At 36.7% G+C, this 23,527-nt stretch overlaps 2 protein-coding genes across 2 annotated transcripts; both read left to right on the forward strand.

The window, feature by feature from the left end:
- Positions 1–266: 266 nt before the first annotated feature.
- LOC127086830 (uncharacterized) lies at positions 267–21,716 on the forward strand. Its single transcript, XM_051027646.1, has 2 exons — positions 267–750; positions 21,530–21,716. The coding sequence occupies exon 1, from the start codon at positions 390–392 to the stop codon at positions 669–671; it is 282 nt and encodes a 93-aa protein (XP_050883603.1). The 5' UTR covers positions 267–389; the 3' UTR covers positions 672–750; positions 21,530–21,716.
- On the forward strand, positions 20,950–21,716 carry LOC127086831 (uncharacterized). The gene has a single exon (XM_051027647.1). The coding sequence runs from the start codon at positions 21,174–21,176 to the stop codon at positions 21,447–21,449; it is 276 nt and encodes a 91-aa protein (XP_050883604.1). The 5' UTR covers positions 20,950–21,173; the 3' UTR covers positions 21,450–21,716.
- Positions 21,717–23,527: the final 1,811 nt, after the last annotated feature.

Raw genomic sequence — 23,527 nt, forward strand, 5'->3', positions numbered from 1 at the left:
TTTGAGACGAGAATAAGTTAAAAACTTGTATGCCAGCAGGCCTCTGTCAGTGTCATCTTTATGTATTATTGAATAAATGAAAAATATATAAATAAGATAAGCTTCAAAAAAATTGGAATATTGAAAAATAAACATCTGATTCACAAAAACCACTAAAAGTTGTAACCAATAAAACAAACCACAGTCTGAAAGTAATAATATTACAGCCCATGGTATTTTCTATTCTTTGGCCGTTGTTTCATTTGCTTATTAATTATATGCTTTATTTCTATATATAACAACCTCCTTCATTCTTCTTGCTCCGCCAAATCTACAAAACCAGTAATCAAATTTCTCTGTCATCTAAAAAGCCACAAAATCACTTTGAAGAATCATTAACACAGAAGAAGATGAGTTCAACAAGTAGAGCATGGGCAGCAGCAGCCAGTGTTGCAGTGGTGGAAGCATTGAAGGATCAAGGTATATGCAGATGGAATCATACACTAAAGTCACTTCAAAATCATGTTAAAAACAATGTCAGATCATTTTCTCAAGCAAAGAAACTCTCATCCTCCACTTCTTCTTCTTCTTCTGCTATGGTTTCTAATTCTAAAAGACAAAATAAGAAGATCATGCAGTCAGAAGAATCTTTAAGGACAGTCATGTACTTGAGTTGTTGGGGTCCCAATTGATTAGACGAGACTGTATGGAACAAGTTTTCATCTTAATTATTTGATACTTCTCTCTGCGATCTACTAACAACAACGAGAGGTGGCTCTAAGTTAGATTAAGGTGTAATTAGTACCCATTATATGCTTCGAGAGGTGTTACTTGCTGAGTCTTTCTCTTCCATAAAAGTTTGGCCTCGATCTCTTCATGTATATTGTGAAAATTGAAAGAGATTGATGAAAATCATGATGAATTTATCAACATATCAGCAACATCTGACTTCTAGTTATTCCTCCGTTATATGTCATTATAATTAAATATGTGTCTCAAGAATGTATTAATTTAGAACCTAAAATAATTTTTGATAGATCCTCACATTCTTCTCGCACAATTCAATATGGTATTTTGATAGATTTGGAAGTCTAATGAGAGAGTTGTATCCAAACCTATTTTTTTTAAATGGATTTTAAGGGCAAAATTTTTATAAGTGGAGAAAGAGTTGTAAGATCCCGAACTAAATTAATTAATTTAATTGAATTTAGTTATATTTTATTTAAATTAATTTATATATTTTATTAGGATAATAGAGAATGCATGTGTTTTGGAGAGAATTGGAGAGAGTTATGGAAATGATAGAAATTAATAAGATTTATTTTAATTAATTTAAGTTAAGTGGAATAATTAAAAATAAGGTGATTGTCCAAAAATAAGAGAAATGATAAAATTTGGTGAATAATTGAATTATTATAAATTAAAATAAATTAGAGTTAGTAAGAGGTGTACGGGGAAAATAGGGAATATGAGAGTGAGTTGAGGGTAATAAGAGAATAACCTAAATAGAAAAGTGAGATTTAAAACTTTTTTATGGTACTTATTATTTTGGAACAAGAGAAAAGAGGTAAGAGAGACAATCTAGAATTTGGTAAGAAAACTCAATTGTTAGGGAGCTTAGGGCTTGCTTTGCTGAAAATCCAAGGTAAAATGAGAGATTACTCTCCTGTGGGTGTATATTGTATGAAGTGTAGAGAGGGATCCTCAGTCTCCTCTAAATTTTTCTTTTGATTTCACCATTGTTGATGTGTTCATGTGTTCATGAGTTCTTGATGAAAATTGTGTGTTTAATTGTTATGATTCATGATTTAATATGTGTGTTACAACATGTTTAATTGCTATGAGATTGTTATATGCGGTTAAATTTATGATATGGTGTGTTTTGTGTGTTATAATATGAATTGGTTTGATGTATGAGGGTTAGGGGATGAAGAAGATGAAGTAAACGTGTTGAAAATTGGAATTTTTAGAAAAATTGATGATGTCAATTGACTGACATCCCGTGTCAATCGATTAATCACGTGAAAATTAGGAAAAATATGAAAAATCAAACAATGTCAATCGATTAATTCCCATAATCAATCGATTGCGCTAAGGCAAAACGTGAAAAATTGGAAAGACGGAATGTAACGAGGAATCAGATCAATTTATTGATGGCTTGCTGCAATTGATTGATGCTAGTCAAATTTTGAAAAAACTCCTGAGCTAAAACTTATTATTTTATCTAATTGTTTTTGTCATAACTTTAGTTCCGTAAATCCAAACAAGTGTGGCTCGAAGCATTGGAAAGCTAACGTGTATGGCTATCCCATAGTGATGTATTAAAGGACTAGATGGGTATTGGAATAAGTGAAATTGGTGGTTTAACTTATTGTGTAACGATTGACGGTAAAGAACTAACAATTAATCGTGTGAATGAGTGAATTAATAGTGAAGTGATGATAATATGAATCAATATGATTGAGTAGTGTGTGGATGTTTTTTTGATGATTGAATCTATGATGTCACTACAACAAATAACGCTTTTTATTATGAAACTAACACCTCGAACAATACAAAAACGAGGGTATAGGTACTGCGAGCGTCAGGTTTCATTTTTTATTTATAAAAATAAACAACCATTTACCTCGGTTTTTAAGAAAAGCGAGGGAATAGAGCTATAAGGGAGCTCGCTTCGAGATCCGGTCTTTGCATTTTATGTTATTTTTCCAGTTGTTTAGTTAGTATTTCTCACTTGGCGCCTTTCTAAGTTCCATTTTTTATCATTGTTATTTTTTATTAGCATTTACCTCTGCTACATGGTCCATTTGAGTGGTAATATATTTTGCTTTAATCAATTTCAAAATACTATTTTCAAAATCTTATTTTAATTTTTTATTTGATCTGTTCAAACCCTCGGTTATACAAAAAACCCGACGTTATATATCTTTTAATTGAATTTCCAGAATATGACGCTATTGTGTTTTTTATATTTTATATTTTTAATTACTACTGTCACGTCGGATTTTATATAAAACCGACGTGACACATATGTTGTATGAAATACTTCAAACTACAATCCAACTAGTTTCTAACTTTTCATTTACCTATCAACGCTCAAACGTTATTTTGTCACTCTCATTTTGCAAAAAAAAACTAGGCGATTTTCAAGTTGATATTCATCAAAACTCTTCTAACAGATATTCATCAAACGTCATTTTCTCAATAGATTTGTTCTTCACTGAAATGAGTTATATATCACTTTATTTTTCACTGATCATTTTGTCTAGGATTTTATATTAGTTTATCTTTTGATCAATTTCTTTCTATGATTTTACATTTGTTTTTATTGAAACGTTAGTTAGTAGAGTTTCTCTTGATCATTTTGAGATTTATTTACATAGTCATTTCGTCAACAAATAGTCATTTTGTTTTACCTATTTTTCAACTGATATTCATGATTGATCCGACAAACACCTCCCATATAACATCTACTGCAACATATGTTAATACAAATCGTAGAAGAAAAACTAGAGGTGCCACGATGTATACCAAGGTGAAAAAAAGCCCAAGAAATCAGTGTTCTCTACTCAGTTACAGTTGATGTTGTAACCGACAGGGCTTATGGTGAACACATTAACGATTTTACGAGTTACATTGCGTTACAAGGTAGAAGTAAAGTGAGCATTCTGATAGATAGTTGGCACGATGTTGATGAGGAATTGAAAGACGCCATATGGGAAGATGTTCATGTATTTTATGATTTGTTTTGAAGTATATATGATCATTTATTTTTTATTTAATACTAATAACATCTCTATTGTGTAAACATATGATGTGTTCATTGTTAGTCCAGATGATGATAGTGTGAAAAAGAAGATGCTTACATATTATGGTGAGCGTTGGAGGGGATTTAAGACACGGGTCACCCATGATTATGTTAAACATGGAGAAGATAAAGAAAAGCCTCCATACGATGTGTATTCATTTATTGATCAAGATGTTTGGGAATAATTTGTAGAGTCTCGCACCACTCCTTCCTTTTTGGAAAAGAGCCAAAAAGGAAAGGAAAATCGAGCTAGAAATATGTATCCACATAGATTGTCTCATGGAGGATATCAATAACTTGAAAAGGAGATGATGGAAGAAAAAATAAAATAAAGGGAGAAAGAGTTGAGAGGTTCTATAACTTTTGATGGCACTCCATCTTCACCATCACGCCACGAGAAACGGAAGAGGATGCGTCAAAGAAAAGACGGCGAGTTCACATCAGATGCTATGCGTGAAGTGGCTCAAAGGATTGTAAGTAGATACTTCTTTCAACAATATTTATTTTAGTTAAATCAATTTGTTAAAGATGAAATTTAATATGTATTGTAGGATGATCTGGTTGAATAAACCAAAGTCGGCCTCTTCACTTCACAAGATCGTCATGAAATCTTGGTAGAAGGGATTGGAATCGAGGAGCATCCTAGGAGTGTCTGTGGTCTTGGAAGAGGCATTGGCTTCAAGGCATTTTTTGGACCATCCAAATAATTTAGTGGAAAATACTTAAGATATATATATATATTTATATATATATATATATATATATATATATATATATATATATATATATATATATATATATATATATATATATATATTATATATATATATATATATATATATATATATATATATAGAGAGAGAGAGAGAGAGAGAGAGAGAGAGAGAGAGAGAGAGAGAGAGAGAGAGAGAGAGAGAGAGAGAGATTAAAGAGATTGTTGTTGTTGAGTTGGATAAGGAAATGAAGGAGTAGGATAGGAAGTTGGAGTATGATAGGAACAAGTTTGAGGAGGAGAGGAAGAGGTGGAGGGAGGAGCAGGATAGGAAGTCGGAGGAGGATATGAAGACGTTTGAGGAGGAGAAGAAGAGGTTGATGAAGGAGCAGGATAAGAAGTTGGACGAGGAAAGGGGATTGTTATTACAGATGGTGCAAGAGAGTGTCTAGAAGCATGAGGATGAGCTAGAGAGGATGACTGAGGTGAAGGTGTCCGAGAAGTGTAGTCGCGTTGTGCTTGAGGTATAAGTTGTATGTTGTTGTTATTATTGTTTGCGTAATTTAATTTTGGATTGTATTATGTTGTTTTTATGATGCAGAAGTTGAATTTGTTGGATCTATTAAGCTACACAAATTCAAATCAGTCGGAAATTCGAGAGAATAAAGTTCAAAAAGTTACGAGCGGGAAAGAGTTTTTCTGCCAACCAAGACAGTATTGAACCCACACAGTCAAAAGTGGATAATATTGAGTGAATATGAATGATCATTAATAGTATTCCAGCCCATTATTGGGTATTACATTAAGTCATGATCCATAAAAGTTATTCACACTTTCTGGAATTTCTGTCCATGATTTTTTTTTTTGGGAAATGTGTACATAGACATTTTTGTATTACAAATTTGGTCCTCGTAAGTATAGTTTTTATTTTGATCTCTATTTATATTCATACGTTTTTCTACTTTAACATAAAGATTTGCTCTTGCAGGTACATCCATGACTTATGTGTTAAAAGGAAATTTCAAAACAAGTATTGCATCTTAGATCCGACACACATTGCTCTTACTCGCGGTTCAACAGGAAAGCATATTTGTATTTAAAATATAAATTGAAAGGGAACATCAATGATTGTTACTTGGCCCCGTTTTACCGCAAGTAAGTATATTATTATTATTTTTATTTATAAATCAATTTTATACATATTAATTATTCTAAATGTTTATGCAGTGAACATTTGCAACTAATTGTTATATGTCCCAAGAAAAATACTATATTTGTGTTTTGCCCATTGCACTCCGAACTGTCCGAAGAAGCGGTTAACACTTTGAATGGGTAAGTGGTATTATTTTTAACTTTATAGTTGAATAATTTTTATTCATGTTTAATTTTAAGTGACATGTGTAGTGTGTTAGATACCCAAAAGTGTTTATTTGAGCTATCAAATATGGGCATCTTTCACTCCATTTCCTTGCTAAAGTGTTCGAAACCACCTTTGTTTTTGATGAATTACAATACAATGATAAAAGATCTTGGTACCTTTGATTTGTGTGTTATTGTGCAGGAATTAGGCATGAAATAATAGAAAATGAAGCCACAAGAAAGTTGGCAAAGGAACCAAAAAAAGGATGCATTCATCAGCTTGCTCGCTAGGCGGGGGCTGTGGCGAAGGGCTCGCTAGGCGAGCGCCCAGCTAGAACCCAGCGAAGAGCTCCAGTATTTTACAGTAGCAAACATCAACAAAATCGCTAGGCGAGCTGCCAGCGAAGGGTGTAGCGAACACGTCCAGACTTGGTCAAAAGCGCAGCCAACACTCACTCGCTAGGCGAGCCATTAGCGAGCTCCCAGCGAGCAATTACAGTAGCAAAACCTCCTAAGCTCGCTGGAGCGAAGGGTGAAGTGTGTGCTTCGCCTAGCGAAGGTTTTGTTCGCCTAGCGAACATGCCAATCTGGCAAAGGTTATTTCTTTGGGCGCAGGTGCCTCAGGTGCCTCATTTTGGGGCTCGCTAGGCGAGCCATTCTGCTCGCCTAGCGAGCATGACAGCTCAGTAGCAGCACTATAAGTAGCAAGGGCTACTTTTTGGAGCCATACTTTTACACCTTCATACTTTTGTACTTTTTGAATATTTTTCCAGCATTGCTCTAGAGATCTTTTGTGACCTAGAAATCATTTCTCTTCATCTCTTAACAATCTTTCACAAAAAGAAGGTGGATTCCCATCCAATCTCGATTATTCGACTCGGATGTTGATCAACCTTCTTCCGAAACTTGTTGACCAAGCTACCATGAAAATGAGTAGCTAAGTTCTTCATTTTGTCAAGGTTAGATGTAGATGATCATTAGCTTTGTGTGTAAATGGGATGATCTTCATTTGTAAACTCTTTAATGGTGAATATATGGTGAAAACTTTGTTTTATTGAAAACTCTTTGTGTTGGTTTATGATCGAGAGATGTTTACCAACTCTTTACCTAGGTTTTCATCCAATCTTGTTTGTTAGCTAGAAATAGTAATGAATGATTTTGTTCACCATAAGGTTGAACCAAAAAGTTGTCATTTTGATAGATTGTGTTAGAGATAAACAATGGATCAAAATGGGAAAACTCATAATGTGTGTTAGAGATAAACACATTGGGAGGACTTTGTGAAATAGTTTATCATCTAAAGGAGTTTATAAGTTTTGTTGATCGAACATATACATGCAAAGTGATCGTTGAACCCTAACTTTGGCAATATTTCTCAAATATTAAAACCAAATCTTTTACCGCATTTTATCACACTTTTATGCAAGATACCGTGACTAAAACCAAAAACCCCCTTGTTACTACGAGTTAAGAATTGAAACAACTGTCGAACGGCGGCGATATCTCACAATCCCTGTGGAGACGATAACAAAAACCCGACACTTAAAAATACATTCAACAAAATGGCGCCGTTGCCGGGGATTGTGAATTGATATTGCGAGCATCACAATAGTTGCTTAATTTTTAGCTTTCGAATTTTTGACGTGTGCTTGTAATTTGTTTGGTTTAGTGTGCAGCTTTCGTTTAATGCGAGGGCAGATTCCTGTGGACGAACTTCTTTTTGATCCCGAGATCGAAAGAACCGCAAGGAGGCTGAATAGCAGAACGAGACGAAGGAGGCAACAAGCTAGACAACGACAAGAACAAAGAGAAAATTCTTCTACCACACATCCACCACCGTTCATACCTATCATGGAACCACCACCACCGCCCATTTCCACTCCATGTGTAAACAGTCCAAGGAATACTGCTCAGTTTGCCAACCACACGGGAAGGCAAGCCGAGATGAAAACGGGAACTCTTAATTTACTATATGGAAGTCCATTCACCGGAATGGACCATGAAGATCCCTTTGCTTTTCTCACCAAATTTTACGAGATAACATTGGCGGCCGAAGTTGATCAAGCTCAAGAGCTACCGTTGTTCAGAAGATTATTTCCCCACGCTTTGCTCGGCAAAGCAAAAGATTGGTACTTAGATCAAACACTAGCCGTCATGACAGATTGGAACGTGTTGGAAGAGAAGTTCATCGAAATATTTTTCTCCCACAACCGGTTCATGGAATCCAAGACGGCCATCTCTGTGTTTTCACAAGGAACCAACGAATCATTAAATGAGGCGTGGGAAAGATTCAAATCCATGCTTCGGAAGTGTAAAGGGCATGGATTTGATGAATTTACTCAAATCCATATTTTCAAAAATGGACTTCAACCAAATTGCAAGACTTTGTTGGATGCTACCTCGGGTGGTTCTTTATTGTCTAAAAACGCCGAAGAAGCTACAGATATCATAAATCGAATGGCTCTAAATGATCTTCAAAGTCAAAGTAGAGGCAACTCTTTGAAGAAGCCGGGAGTGCTTGAACTTGGGACGAACGATGCCATTCTTGCCCAAAACAAACTCATTTCACAACAAGTGGAACTCTTAACGCAGCAAATAAAAGAGTTGAGAGAACCCTCAAAAGCTAAACAAATAGCTTGTTGTGAGCTTTGCAAAGGTGAGCATGACACCGGATTTTGTCCACCTCCCGGGTTCGAAGAAGTAAACTACATGGCAAACCAACGAGACTACCAACCGAGACAACAACAACAACAACCTTATCAACCACATCCTCAAAATCAACAACAACACTTCCAAGGGAATCAAGGGTTCCAACCTAGGAGTAATTATTACCATAACCAAGGTTATGGGGGTGGTTCTTCTAGCCGTCAAAACCCTCCCCAAAATCCTTATCAACCTCAACAACCGCCGGTCGTAACTTCAAAATTAGAAGAGACATTGACACAATTTATGCAAATGTCAATGGCTAATCAAAAGAGCAACGATGCGGCAATCAAAAATCTCGAGACTCAAGTTGGACAACTTGCTAAGCAACTAGCAGAACAACAACCCGGTCCTTCTTTTTCAGCGAACACGCAAACAAATCCTAAGGAGCATTGTAAAGTGATCACGACGAGAAGTGGGAGGGAGTTGATTAGTGAGAATAAAAAAAGAGATGAAAGTGAACAAAGAGAGGAAAAGAGGAAAAATGAGGAGGAAATATTGGAGGATAATGTTGATGGTGAAGTGGGGGAGTGGAGTGAGGAAGAAAGTGAAAAGAACAAAAAGAATGGTGAAGTTGAAAAGAAAGAAAGTGTGGAAATTGAGAAAAATAAGAGTGATGAAGTAATGGTGGAGGAAGTGAAAAAGAAAAGAGCGAGAAGTTCTAGAGTTGCTAAAGGAAAGGAGGTAGTGAGCGCTAATCCAATCCAAAACCTTCCTTATCCACATGCTCCATCCAAAAGGGAGAATGAACGGCATTACGCCCGGTTCATGGATATTTTTAAACAACTCCAAATCAACATTCCGTTTTCCGAAGCATTGGAGCAAATGCCCAAGTATGCCAAATTCATGAAAGACATACTTACAAAAAAGCAGAGGTATACGGAACCGGAGACCATTGTCCTAGATGCGAGTTGTAGTGCAATTATTCAAAGGACGCTTCCGAAAAAAGAGGTTGATCCGGGACGAGTTACTTTGCCGGTTAGAATTGGAGATATCTATGTCGGAAAAGGACTAATTGATTTGGGGTCAAGCATTAATCTTATACCATTGTCTATTGTAAAGAGGCTTGGCAACATTGAAATTAAGTCCATCTGGATGACTTTGCAATTGGCCGATAAGTCGACTACCCATCCTCATGGCGTAGCCCAAGATGTTTTGGTTAAAGTCGACAAATTCTTTTTCCCGGTCGATTTTATTGTTATTGATATGGAAGAGGATGATGATGCTCCGCTCATTCTGGGCCGACCGTTCATGAAAACCGCGCGCATGACGATAGACGTTGATGACAGTTTGATGAAGGTGAGAGTCCAAAATGAAGAAGTTACATTCGATCTATTCGAAGCAATGAAGCATTCAAAAGATAGAAGTGATAGCTTTCGCATCGATGTGATCGAAGAGGCAATTTTGGAGGTTTCTAAGCATATTCATGAGATATCTCCTATGGAGTTAGCTCTTGACGACTCATTTGAAGTTTTCACAGCTGAAGAAGAGCAAGCTCTTGATGAATGCTTAAGGGAACTTGATGGTTTAAACGAACTACAATCGTGGGAAGTTGAGGAGGAAGACTTGAAGAAGGAGGTTAATGACGAAAAAGCGCCTATTGAATTGAAAATGTTACCTTCTACTTTGAAGTATGTATTCCTAGATGAGACCGAAGCAAAGTCGGCCATCATAAGCAACCTTTTGTCAAATGATGAAGAAGCCCGTTTGATCAATGTGCAAAAAAAAAATCAAGAAGCCATGGGTTGGACTCTTTCTGATCTCAAAGGAATTAGTCCTTCCTATTGCATGCACAAGATCTTAATGGAAGAGGATTTTAAGCCGGTAGCTCAACCACAACGCCGCTTAAATCCTACTATGAATGAGGTTGTTAGAAAGGAAGTTGTCAAGTTGTTGGATGCGGGAATGATTTACCCGATTTCGGATAGTCCATGGGTTAGTCCTGTGCATGTGGTTCCGAAGAAAGGTGGAATTACCGTGATCCGAAATGACAAGGATGAGTTGATCCCTACTAAAGTTGCAACGGGGTGGCGAATGTGTATTGATTATAGGCGGTTGAATACCGCAACTCGAAAAGATCATTTTCCACTCCCGTTCATGGATCAAATGCTCGAAAGACTCTCGGGGCAACAATACTATTGTTTCTTGGATGGCTATTCCAGGTATAACCAAATTGCGGTTGACCCGGCCGATCATGAAAAGACGGCTTTCACATGTCCGTTTGGAGTTTTCGCATACCGAAAAATGCCCTTTGGGTTGTGCAATGCACCGGCAACTTTCCAAAGATGTGTGCAAGCCATTTTTGCCGACCTTATTGAGAAAACAATGGAAGTCTTCATGGATGACTTCTCGGTATTTGGTGGTTCCTTTAGTTTATGCTTGGCAAACTTGAAAACGGTGCTTGAAAGATGTGTGAAGACCAATCTTGTGCTTAATTGGGAGAAGTGCCACTTCATGGTGACCGAGGGGATAGTGCTTGGCCATAAAGTCTCTTCAAGAGGGCTTGAAGTTGATCGTGCTAAGGATGAAGTGATTGAAAAGTTACCTCCTCCGGTGAATGTGAAGGGAATCCGAAGCTTTTTGGGGCACGCCGGGTTCTATCGGTGCTTTATCAAAGACTTCTCAAAGGTAGCTGAGCCTTTGAGTAATTTGCTAGCTAAGGACCAGGTATTTCTCTTAACCGATGAATGTTTGCAAGCTTTTGAGATTTTGAAAGAAAAATTGGTTACTGCTCCAATTATAGTCGCTCCAAATTGGAATTTAAATTTTGAGCTAATGTGTGATGCGAGCGACTATGCAATCGGAGCGGTATTAGGCCAAAGAAAAGAGAAAAAATTTCATGCGATACATTACGCAAGTAAAGTTCTTAATGAGGCTCAAATTAACTATGCCACCACTGAAAAAGAATTACTTGCGATAGTGTATGCGCTTGAAAAGTTTAGGTCTTATTTTATAGGGTCTAAAGTCGTAGTGTATACCGACCACTCGGCGATTAAATATTTGCTCACCAAACCGGATTCGAAGCAAAGGCTCATCCGTTGGATCCTCTTGTTGCAAGAATTTGATGTTGAAATCAAAGACAAGAAAGGATCGGAAAATTTGGTGGCGGATCATTTATCTCGCTTAGTTAATGTGGAGGTTACAGCTTCAGAGAAGGAAATCCGGGAAGAGTTTCCTGATGAAAAACTTTTCAAAATTCAAGTTAGGTCGTGGTTTGCAGACTTTGCGAACCACAAGGCTAGTGGTTTTGTGCCTCCCGACCTAACTTCGAACCAAAAAAGGAAGTTTCTTTCGGATGCCAAGTATTACGTATGGGATGACCCGTACTTGTTTAAGTTGGGTAGTGATAACCTTTTAAGGAGATGCGTTACTGGCGATGAAGCGCAGAGCATCCTTTGGCATTGTCACAACTCGCCTTACGGCGGACACTATAATGGGGTGAGAACGGCCACTAAAATCCTTCAATCAGGATTTTATTGGCCCACTATTTTCAAAGATGCATATACCCATGCGCAAAGTTGTGATAGTTGCCAGAGAAGCGGTGGGATTGGTTAGAGAGACGAGATGCCTCTCCAAAACATCCAAGAGGTTGAAGTATTTGATTGTTGGGGCATCGATTTTGTAGGACCATTCCCACCCTCTTATGGTAACGAGTATATGCTTGTCGCAGTTGATTACGTTTCTAAGTGGGTTGAGGCGATCGCCTCACCTCGGGCGGATGCGAAAACGGTAATAAATTTTTTGAAGAAAAACATATTTTCCCGTTTCGGAACCCCCCGAGTGTTGATAAGTGACGGAGGGTCACACTTTTGTAATGCACCATTGGAAAGCATTTTAAAACATTACGGTGTATCACACAGAGTGGCAACTCCGTATCACCCACAGGCTAATGGGCAAGCCGAGGTCTCTAATCGTGAGATTAAGAGAATTCTCGAAAAAACTGTGTCAAATTCGAAAAAAGAATGGTCACAAAAATTGGATGAAGCGTTATGGGCATACCTTACCGCCTTTAAAGCTCCAATTGGGCTCACTCCTTTTCAATTGGTGTTTGGTAAAACTTGCCATTTGCCGGTCGAATTGGAGCACAAAGCCTTGTGGGCTCTGAAATTTTTAAATTTTGAAAAGGATTTGGCCGGTGAGAAAAGGAAGGTGCAACTGCTTGAGTTGGAAGAGATGCGCAATGCCGCATATCACTCAAGTTGGTTGTACAAAGAGAAGGTAAAAAAATATCATGACAAAAAGCTCCGAAAGAAAGAATTTGTGCCCGGACAGTTGGTCCTATTGTTCAATTCCAGGTTGAAGTTATTCCCCAGAAAGTTGAAATCAAAATGGTCCGGGCCATTTCGGGTCAAAGAAGTGAAGGAGTACGGAGCTGTTGTCATTGAGGACATGGAAAAGAAGGAGAGTTGGACCGTTAATGGCCAACGTTTGAAGGTTTATCTCGGCGGTCATGTGGATCGCGAGAGCTGTGCTATTTCTTTGGATGCTCCTCTGTGAGCATCGCACCGTCGAGCTTATCCGACGTTAAACAAGCGCTTGTTGGGAGGCACCCCAACATTGTAAGTATTTTCAGTTTTTCTGTGGTGTCGTATTGGGATTCCAATTGTTAAAACCTTGCTGAATGTACCAGGAATGCTGTTTTTGAAAAGGCAAATGCTGTCATGCTCGCTAGCTGCTCGCTAGGCGAAGCAGCAGCGAGCGCTGCGTGGCAGCACTCATTTAATTCTCAGCAGGCCACTCTTTTGGGCCCAAGTGCATTTTTTCTTTTTATAACTCTGCTGAAGCACTCACAAACAACTCTCACAAACACTCTCTCACTCAAACCCTAAACGGTTACATTGCATTGCAAACCTCACTGTGCACTTCAAATTCAATCAATCAATTTCACTAAGGTTTGCCCTAATTCCATTTCTTTATGTTTGAACTTTGTAAATTTCTGATGTATATGTCATTTAGGGTGAATTTGGGGGAATGGGTACATTAGATTTTGCATGTGGGTATAGATTTGCATGTACATTAGAACAATGTCGTTCTTGATAAATCATTTTGTTCTGAAATAGATACCATGAGACCTTGGGTTTTGCCAAAATTTCACTGTAAACATTGCATAACCCAAAAACCCGTAAGATTCGCTAGCAACTCGCTAAGCGAATCAGTGACGCGCATTCGCTGCCACTTCGCTAGGCGAACCTGTAGCGAAGCTTCGCTAGGTTCTCGCTAGGCGAAGCAGCAGCGACCATGACAGTAGTTGGAATTCTGGTTTTGCTTTCTAATCTGTTTTGTGTTTGTGTTGTTTCCTCTTTATGTTTTTGCAGATGGAATCCAGATCTGGAGCTTCGAAAAAGAGAAAGAGCGGGAACACTTCCCGTCCCGTACCAATACAATTCGACACCGACAAGTTTGTCGGGCCAAAGCAAGCCGCAAGATATATTGCTTTGGAAAAGCGAAAGATTTTGCCGGAAAAGAGATTTTTAATCAACCCTGAAGGCACGAACCGAACATTCGCCGGGTTGATTAACAGCAAAAAGTGGGATCGGTTAATATCCCCCCTAGAGCATTACGATATCGCAACAGTGCGTGAGTTCTACGCGAACGCACTGCCGAACGACGACGAGCCATTCACATGGACGTCTAGAGTGTCCGGCCGTCCTGTTGCGTTCGATAGGGATGCAATTAACCATGTCCTGGGTGAACCGCTCCATCTGAGAGCCGAGGAGAGAGACACCTACCACCAAGATTTAAGGCTTCACCGGGATACTGATGCGATTTCTGCTGCCCTACTTTTGAAAGGGAAATCAGTTGAGTTGAATCCATCTGGGGTTCCCATGAGATACCATAGGGAGGACATGACTCCCTTGGCTCAACTGATCCTTTTGTTGGTTCTTACAAACATCGCACACAAGTCTCATACTTCTACCGTGCCGATCCCAGTGGCACACTTGGTACACAGCATCCTCACGAACGTCCAGATTGATGTGGCGAGGATTATTGCTTTTGAGCTGAAGTCCGTGATTGAAAGCGGGCTAAAGTCGGGGGCACGAGTGAATTGTCCCCTGGCTTTCCCTTGCCTAATCATGGCTTTGTGCCTGCAAGCGAGGGTGAGGCTACCCTCTAGGGGTCAAGTAAGGATCCCGCCGCCCATTGATGACCGATACGTGGCCAAGTATTGCAAACCGAAGAATGTAAGAAGTAGTTCAGCTGCTGAGGTTACCGGGGCTTCTGATGCTCCTGGTACTTCTACTCTAGGATCCGATCCTTTCCAGCAGGCTGTCTGCAACTACAACTGGGATTGGATGGCGGCAACTCAGCGCGCCATGCTCGATATGCACGATTCTATGCAGTTGTTACAGCTGCAGATGCGCGACCCCGCCGGAGAGCATTCTATGATGACACGTGAGCAGTTTCTGCAGCATGCTAGCTGGCCTGTGGACAGGCCTGTGTTTGGAGAGGGGGCGGGTGCTGGTGCTTCTTCTGGTGCTGCTGATGGAGATGATGATGATGATGATGATGAGGCTACCGGTTCTGAAGTCGGTACTGATGAGGGTTATGAGTCTTTGGAGGGCTAAGTTTATTTTATTTTTCATATTTTGTTTTATTTCTATTGTATTTTCAGATTTGTGTATTTTGATGTTGGTTATGTACTTTTGGGGTGTTTTGTCCCCCATGAACAATTTTAAATTTTGAAGTAATGTTATTATTTATGTTTTAAATTTCGTTTGTTTTAATAAATTTTTGGTTGGTTGAGTGTCAAACCTTCTAGATTGGTTGCTCCTCAAAGAAGTATCCAATGAAGGTGCATCCGAGCTTGGATGACAATGATAAAAATAAACAAGTGAATAATGCTAAGGTACATGGTTACCTCCGGCTAGAATTTTAGAATGCATTAAGAACTTTACTCTTTTTTGTAATTGAATATTGTCTTTTTGCAACATAATTGAATGAATGTTTCATCTAGGACTTAAAACCACAAATTGTGAGGAAACCTCCATTGTACACTTAAATGCTGGATTCTAATAAGCTTTGTTGATTCATTTGATTCATGCTTTGTCTTTTATTATTGTGAATCTGTGGAAGCAATTAGAAATGATCAAAGCACTTGTTTTCTATCGAGCACAACCAGTTCCAAATACAACTTACATGTGAGCAGAGAGAGTATTCGTCAACCCCTTTGAGCTTAAACAGTTGAATCTCAGCTTTAAATAAAGCGAGATTTCAAAAATCTTTTTTTCTTACAACCCAGAAAATTTTGATAATTGTTCTTTTGCCGTAAAAAGTCAAGAGCATTCACTTAGGGTGAGTAAGAAATAAGTTGGGGAGAATGAAAATTAGAATCGGTAAGTGCCACAACTCTTGAAAAACCGAGCAAGCATAAAAAATATATATATAAAATATAGAAAAGAGAAACATCTGTTTGTAAATATGATGTGAAAGAAAAGAAAAAAAAATAGAAAAAAAAAAGAAAATGAATGCTTGCTTGGAAGAAAAATAGGGAAAAACGAAAATTGAGTTGTGAAATAAGAGTTGTGAAGGTTTCAAATGAGAAATAATTGGAACGAAGTTGAGATTTGTGAATAATGTACAGTGAATGTCTCTTTTGCATCGGCAATTTCGTTTTCAATGGCCTTAGAAATGACCCTTGTTTGTTAACCTAACCAAGCTTCAACCGAAAAGGCCTTAGTGATCTTCGTGCTTCCACATTACCATTTATAATTGTTAGACATTGTATGAATTGAATTGATTTCTTCATTGTTGTTGGAGAGTGAGATTATTCCCGCGGTTGCAAACGCGTAATTTCTTCAATCCTTATTCGAAGAGGAGAGATAGGGTGATTCATTCAAGATAATATTGTTGTGGATAGATACATATTTCGCATTGCTACTAAGTTTTAGTTCTTGTGTATTATTTTATTCTAACCGTTGGAAATTTGTATTTGCTGATTCGCTTGTGTTTGAGCCGTTTTATCCGATTTCGGAGAAACCTTTTTCTTAATGCAAATCCTCTTGTCCTTCAAGAGGCATACTTTGCTTGAGGACAAGCAAGAATCTAATTGGGGAGAGTTGTTAGATACCCAAAAGTGCTTATTTGAGCTATCAAATATGGGCATCTTTCACTCCATTTCCTTGCTAAAGTGTTCGAAACCACCTTTGTTTTTGATGAATTGCAATACAATGATAAACGATCTTGGTACCTTTGATTTGTGTGTTATTCTGCAGGAATTAGGCATGAAATAATAGAAAATGAAGCCACAAGAAAGTTGGCAAAGGAACCAAAAAAAGGATGCATTCATCAGCTTGCTCGCTAGGCGAGGGCTGTGGCGAAGGGCTCGCTAGGCGAGCGCCCAGCGAGAACCCAGCGAAGAGCTCCAGTATTTTACAGTAGCAAACATCAACAAACTCGCTAGGCGAGCTGCCAGCGAAGGGTGTAGCGAACACGTCCAGACTTGGTCAAAAGCGCAGCCAGCACTCACTCGCTAGGCGAGCCATTAGCGAGCTCCCAACGAGCAATTATAGTAGCAAAACCTCTTAAGCTCGCTGGAGCGAAGGGTGAAGCGTGTGCTTCGCCTAGCGAAGGTTTTGTTCGCCTAGCGAACATGCCAATCTGGAAAAGGTTATTTCTTTGGGCGCAGGTGCCTCAGGTGCCTCATTTTGGGGCTCGCTAGGCGAATCATTCTGCTTGCCTAGCGAGCATGACAGCTCAGTAGCAGCATTATAAGTAGCAAGGGCTACTTTTTGGAGCCATACTTTTACACCTCCATACTTTTGTACTTTTTAGATATTTTTCCAGCATTGCTCTAGAGATCTTTTGTGACCTAGAAATCATTTCTCTTCATCTCTTAACAATCTTTCATAAAAAGAAGGTGGATTCCCATCCAATCTCGATTATTTGACTCGGATGTTGATCAACCTTCTTCCGAAACTTGTTGACCAAGCTACCATGAAAATGAGTAGCTAAGTTCTTCATTTTGTCAAGGTTAGATGTAGATGATCATTAGCTTTGTGTGTAAATGGGATGATCTTCATTTGTAAACTCTTTGATGGTGAATATATGGTGAAAACTTTGTTTTATTGAAAACTCTTTGTGTTGGTTTATGATCGAGAGATGCTTACCAACTCTTTACCTAGGTTTTCATCCAATCTTGTTTGTTAGCTAGAGATAGTAATGAATGATTTTGTTCACCATAAGGTTGAACCAAAAAGTTGTCATTTTGATAGATTGTGTTAGAGATAAACAATGGATCAAAATGGGAAAACTCATAATGTGTGTTAGAGATAAACACATTGGGAGGACTTTGTGAAATAGTTTATCATCTAAAGGAGTTTATAAGTTTTGTTGATCGAACATATACATGCGAAGTGATCGTCGAACCCTAACTTTGGCAATATTTCTCAAATATTAAAATCAAATCTTTTACCGCATTTTATCACACTTTTATGCAAGATACCGTGACTAAAACCAAAAACCCCCTTGTTACTACGAGTTAAGAATTGAAACAACTGTCGAACGGCGGCGATATCTCACAATCCCTATGGAGACGATAACAAAAACCCGACACTTAAAAATACATTCAACATAGTGCGATGGAGGAGTATAATGCACTCTAACATAATGTACTTGGTAAAAAGCCTGTATGTGTTTCCCCAAAAGTAAGTATATTACTTGTGCTTTTTGATATTATATTATTTATGTGTATTAGTGTGATATAAATATATGAAAATTATTTGTAGTGGCTAAAACAACCTGACGATCATTCACGTGGATACTATGTTATGAGATATATGCTTTAGATTGTATCCACATGCATTACAAGTGATGGATGAAGCATAAGGTATTAACTCAATCCATATCTTCTTAAGTTCATGTTGTTGTTGTTAGCTTATCATAATTTTTTTCCTTCTAATTATAGGATTTTAACAACCAAAAACCATACTCAAAAGAAGATATGGATGACATCCGATCACGTTGGGGCAGAGTCTTTTTTATCTTATTATGATTCTCTAAAACAATAGTTTTTTCTTGGTTGTAAATGTGTAAATTTCCTTAATTTGTTTTGTGCAAATATGTGAATGTGTATATTTTGTCTTGATGATCAGAACAATGTAAATTTCCAACCTTGGTTTAAATGATATGATATATTCCAATTCATGCGCATATTTTGTTGTTTTTATGTAAAAAATGTTACAGGTAGGTGAAACTAAGATTTGTAACAATGTAAATCCGGTATTCATTGGTTAACAAATTTATAATGATATGATAGATGCCAGTGAAAACGATACAAGCCAATAAAAATGATACAGACAAAAAATGAGATTTTATCCCTCGGTTATTACATAAATCTGAGGTAAATGAATACCTTATTACATAGGTTATTACATAAAACCGAGAGGAATATGACGCGCACAACAAAATTTAGAAAATAAAAATATGCAGTTGTTGAGAATCAAATCCATGATCTTTTAACTTATAACCTATGTTTTATAAATAATAAGGTGAGAATGATTATTTTTCATGTTGCTCTTCGTTACCTCGACTATGTAGCCGAGGTTAAATACACTTTGCGACCGATATTATATGTGTTATTTGTAGTAGCGTGTGAAGTGCAAGTATAGTTATGTGAATTGTTGTGAAATACTTACTGATGATTGTTGAGATACATAGTTCAGAGTGAGGACTATCGTTGATGCGTTTAAATGCATGATTGTTTACAGTCAGATGTGGGGTTGTAATCATTGTTGTGCTTTTGTCGTTGCATTATTGTATGTCATGTATCATATGTTGTTGTTGTTGTGAATGAGACGAGTCACAAGTTCAGATGTGGGGACTGGTGACCTGTCTTAATCTTAGAGAGAGGAATAATGCATGTTGTTCAATATTTTCGAAAAAATTTAAATGGTTGTTGTAGTGATAACTTAAATAATCAATTAAATCTTTTTATATAAGTTTTGGGGTTTACAACACTATTGGGCCTATTCTAATTGTTAGATAACTAAGTTCAAGGTGGGATGTTGCAAGGAGCCCACTATGCCAACGAGCCCACTACTTTCCACTGTTGTTGTCTGCGACCACAATCTCCAAAATGGTTGAGACTAGTTCGGCCACGCTTTTTGGAGCTTTGAACATCATTATTGTGAGTAATATGGTCAAACATATTGTGGATCAGTGCGCACCAGAAGCTGATGTCATAAAAGAATATACTTATCTACTTCTCTTTGATATGAATTTTTTAATAATATATAATAAATCATATGTAAAAACTAATAATAACTAATGAATATAATTAATAGATAAAATGTTATAATATCAATAAATAGATATATTTTATAATACCAATCCTTAAGACTTATAATTTAATGTGTGATCTATTATTGAATATTTATTTTGATAAAATGTTTTCACTCATTATTTAAATTACTAGTATACATTACACTGTTTTATTTTTTATTAATTTTTTAACTAAAAAATGTTATAAGTTGGTCATTTAAACAAATGTTAAATGATTCTTTGATGTAAGGTTATTCTTACAAATCTGATTCAACATATGTAGTTAAAAACTGATATATTGTTTAAACTGCGAGGTTTTCCGAAAACAAAACTCTCATATTTTAAATAATGTATCAATTTTTAATTACATATGTCAACTCAAATTTGTACCAATGACCTTACTATGATGTCATGTCATCAAAACTTTCATAAACGACGAAAGTGACCAAATAGAATAACGAAAATAAAATTAAAATACTAACTTGTAACATTTTTTAATTAATAGACTAAAGCGGAACATTAAATTAAGTTAAGGTATTTGTTGACTATTTATGTTTGTTTTTAATAGGGTTAAGTATGTTTGTGATATTTATAAATATCTCAAATTTAGTTTGTAGTCATTCAAAAGAAATTCTTCAAAAAATGATCCTTTTAAAATCTTGCATCCACACTTTTGATCCCTACTATTAAAACGTTCGTTAAAATTGTCACTAATTCAATCAATAAATAATAAATTTTGTCAAAATCGCCGCTAATTGTGTCGTTAAATTGTAAAAATTATTGTTAAGTTGCACGAGAGACCAAGAAAAATTTAAAACGATTATTCGTAAAGAAAATATTTTAAATAACTAAAAATAAAATTTGAAATATTTAGGAAAAATAAAAACTTTTTTAACTCTTTTATATATATAAAAATATATACTATACTACTAACTATTTCTTTTTAAACATACTGCACTACTTTGTCTATAGTTTATATTTTATATTTTAGAGATGAGAATAAGTTACCAACCTGTATGCCAGCAGGCCTCTGTCAGTGTCATCTTTATGCATTATTGGATAAATGAAAAATATATAAATAAGATAACCTTAAAAAAATTAGAATATTGAAAAATAAACATCTGATTCACAAAAAACAGTCTAGAAAACCACAGGAAGTAGCTTTTCAGCCCATGGTATATTTCTATTCTTTGTGCGTTCATTTGCCTATTAACCTTGATATCTCCATCTTCCTATATATAACAACCTCCTTCACTTCTCTTACTCCACCAAATCTACAAAACTAGTAATCCATTTTATCTGTCATCTAAAAAGCCACAAAATCACTTTGAAGAATTATTAACACAGAAGAAGATGAGTTCAACAAGTAGAGCATGGGCAGCAGCAGCCAGTGTTGCAGTGGTGGAAGCTTTGAAGGATCAAGGTATATGCAGATGGAATCATACACTAAAATCACTTCAAAACCATGTTAAAAACAATGTCAGATCGTATTCTCAAGCAAAGAAACTCTCATCCTCCACTTCTTCTTCTGCTATGGTTTCTAATTCTAAAAGACAAAAAAAGCAGACAGACCAATCAGAAGAATCTTTGAGGACGGTCATGTACTTGAGTTGTTGGGGTCCCAATTGATTAGAGGAGACTGTATGGAGCAAGTTTTCAACTTAATTATTTGATACTTCTTCTCTGGGATCTGCTAACAACAATGAGAGGTAGCTCTAAGTTAGATTAAGGTGTAATTACTACCCATTATATGCTTGGAGATGTGTTAGTTGCTGGATCTTTCTCTTCTATAAAAGTTTGGCCTCGATCTCTTCATGTATATTCTTAAAATTGAAAGAGATTGATGTAAATCATGATGAATTTATCAACATAGCAGCAACATTTGACTTCCAGTTATTCCTCTGTTATATGTCATTATAACTAAATATGTGTCTCAAATCTGGTCATAATATATTAATTTAGAACCTAAAATAATTTTTGATAGCTCCTCACATTCTTCTCACATATTTCAATATTGTACAAGTCTCAATAAACATTGAACACTGGAGTCTGAATTATATTGAATAATTAAAACTTTTTTTTCCGCTTTAAATGAATTGGTGGATTGATTCTTAATTAGATAAGAAAAGAGAGAATAATACATGGAGTTTATCATGCTTCTTCCTATAACCTAAGCTACATTTAGTTCCATCACATTTGATATTATTTGTTGAAGTGGTTGTAGTAATTGCTATAACAATCCGTTGGAGTTGATACGTATTTCAATAGTAGTAGAGAATCAAATTTTTCGAAAGGATAACCGATTATTAAAAATGGTGTAACCGATTACCACTGAAATCGGATTAATTTATTTCAATTTTAATAATTGTAATAGGCGACTCAACCTGACAATGTTTAAAATTAAAACAAGTTCACTTGTTTTGACATAACCTCTTACAATAATGATGTTCGAAGCTCCATAAAGGGTGGCCGAACTATTCCCAACCACTTTGAAGACTGTGGTTGCAGACAACAATAGTGATAGTAGTGGGCTTGTTGGTAGTAATGGGCTCCTTGCAACATCCCACCTTGAACTTAACTATCTTACAATTAGAATAGGTCCAAGGGTTGTAACATCCTAAATCCCAAAACTTATATAAAAAGATTTAATCGACAATTTAAGGTGTCACTACGACGCCATTCAAAAACTTTCGAAAATATTTAATAACATGCACTAGTCCCCTCTCTGAGATTGGGACAAGTCAATAGTCCTCACATCTAAACTCGTGACTCGTCTCTTTCACAACCGAACAATGTTTAAAATTAAAACAAGTTCACCTGTTTTGACATAACCGCTAACAATAATGATGTTCGAAGCTCCATTAAGGGTGGCCGAACTATTCCCAACCACTTTGAAGACTATGGTCGCAGACAACAATAGTGATAGTAGTGGGCTTGTTGGCAGTAATGGACTCCTTGCAACATCCCACCTTGAACTTAGCTATCTTACAATTAGAATAGGCCCAATAGGGTTGTAACACCCTAAATCCCAAAACTTATATAAAAAGGTTTAATAAAAAATTTAAGGTGTCACTATGACGTCATTCAAAAAATTTCTAAAATATTTAATAACATGCACTAGTCCCCTCTCTGAGATTGGGACAAGTCACTAGTCCCCACATCTGAACTTGTGACTCGTCTCTTTCAAAACAACGATAACATATGATGCATGACATACACTAATGCAACGACAACAATGCAACAATGATTACAACCCCACATCTGACTACAAACAGTCATGCAACAACAACAACACAACTGTGATTACAACCTGACATCTGGTTGTAAAAAACCATGCATTTAAATGCATCAACGATAGTCCTCACTCTGAACTACGCATCTCAACAATCATCATTAAGTATTTCACAAAGTTCACATAACTATACTTGCACTTCACATCATATATTCACACATCGAATAAACATCCACACAACACTCAATCATATTAAATTATATTTTCATCGCTTCGTTATTAATTCATTCACATGATTAATTGTTAGTTATTTACCGTCAATTATTATGCAATAAGTAAAACCATCAATTTCGCCTATTCCAATACCCATCTAGACCCTTAATACATCACTAAGGGATGAACATACACGTTAGCTTTCCAACGCTTTTAACCGCACCTCATTTCGATTTCCGGAGCTAAAGTTATGGCAAAAACA

Source organism: Lathyrus oleraceus, chromosome 5 (genome assembly GCF_024323335.1).
Source record: "Lathyrus oleraceus cultivar Zhongwan6 chromosome 5, CAAS_Psat_ZW6_1.0, whole genome shotgun sequence".
Classification (NCBI taxonomy): Eukaryota; Viridiplantae; Streptophyta; class Magnoliopsida; order Fabales; family Fabaceae; genus Lathyrus; species Lathyrus oleraceus.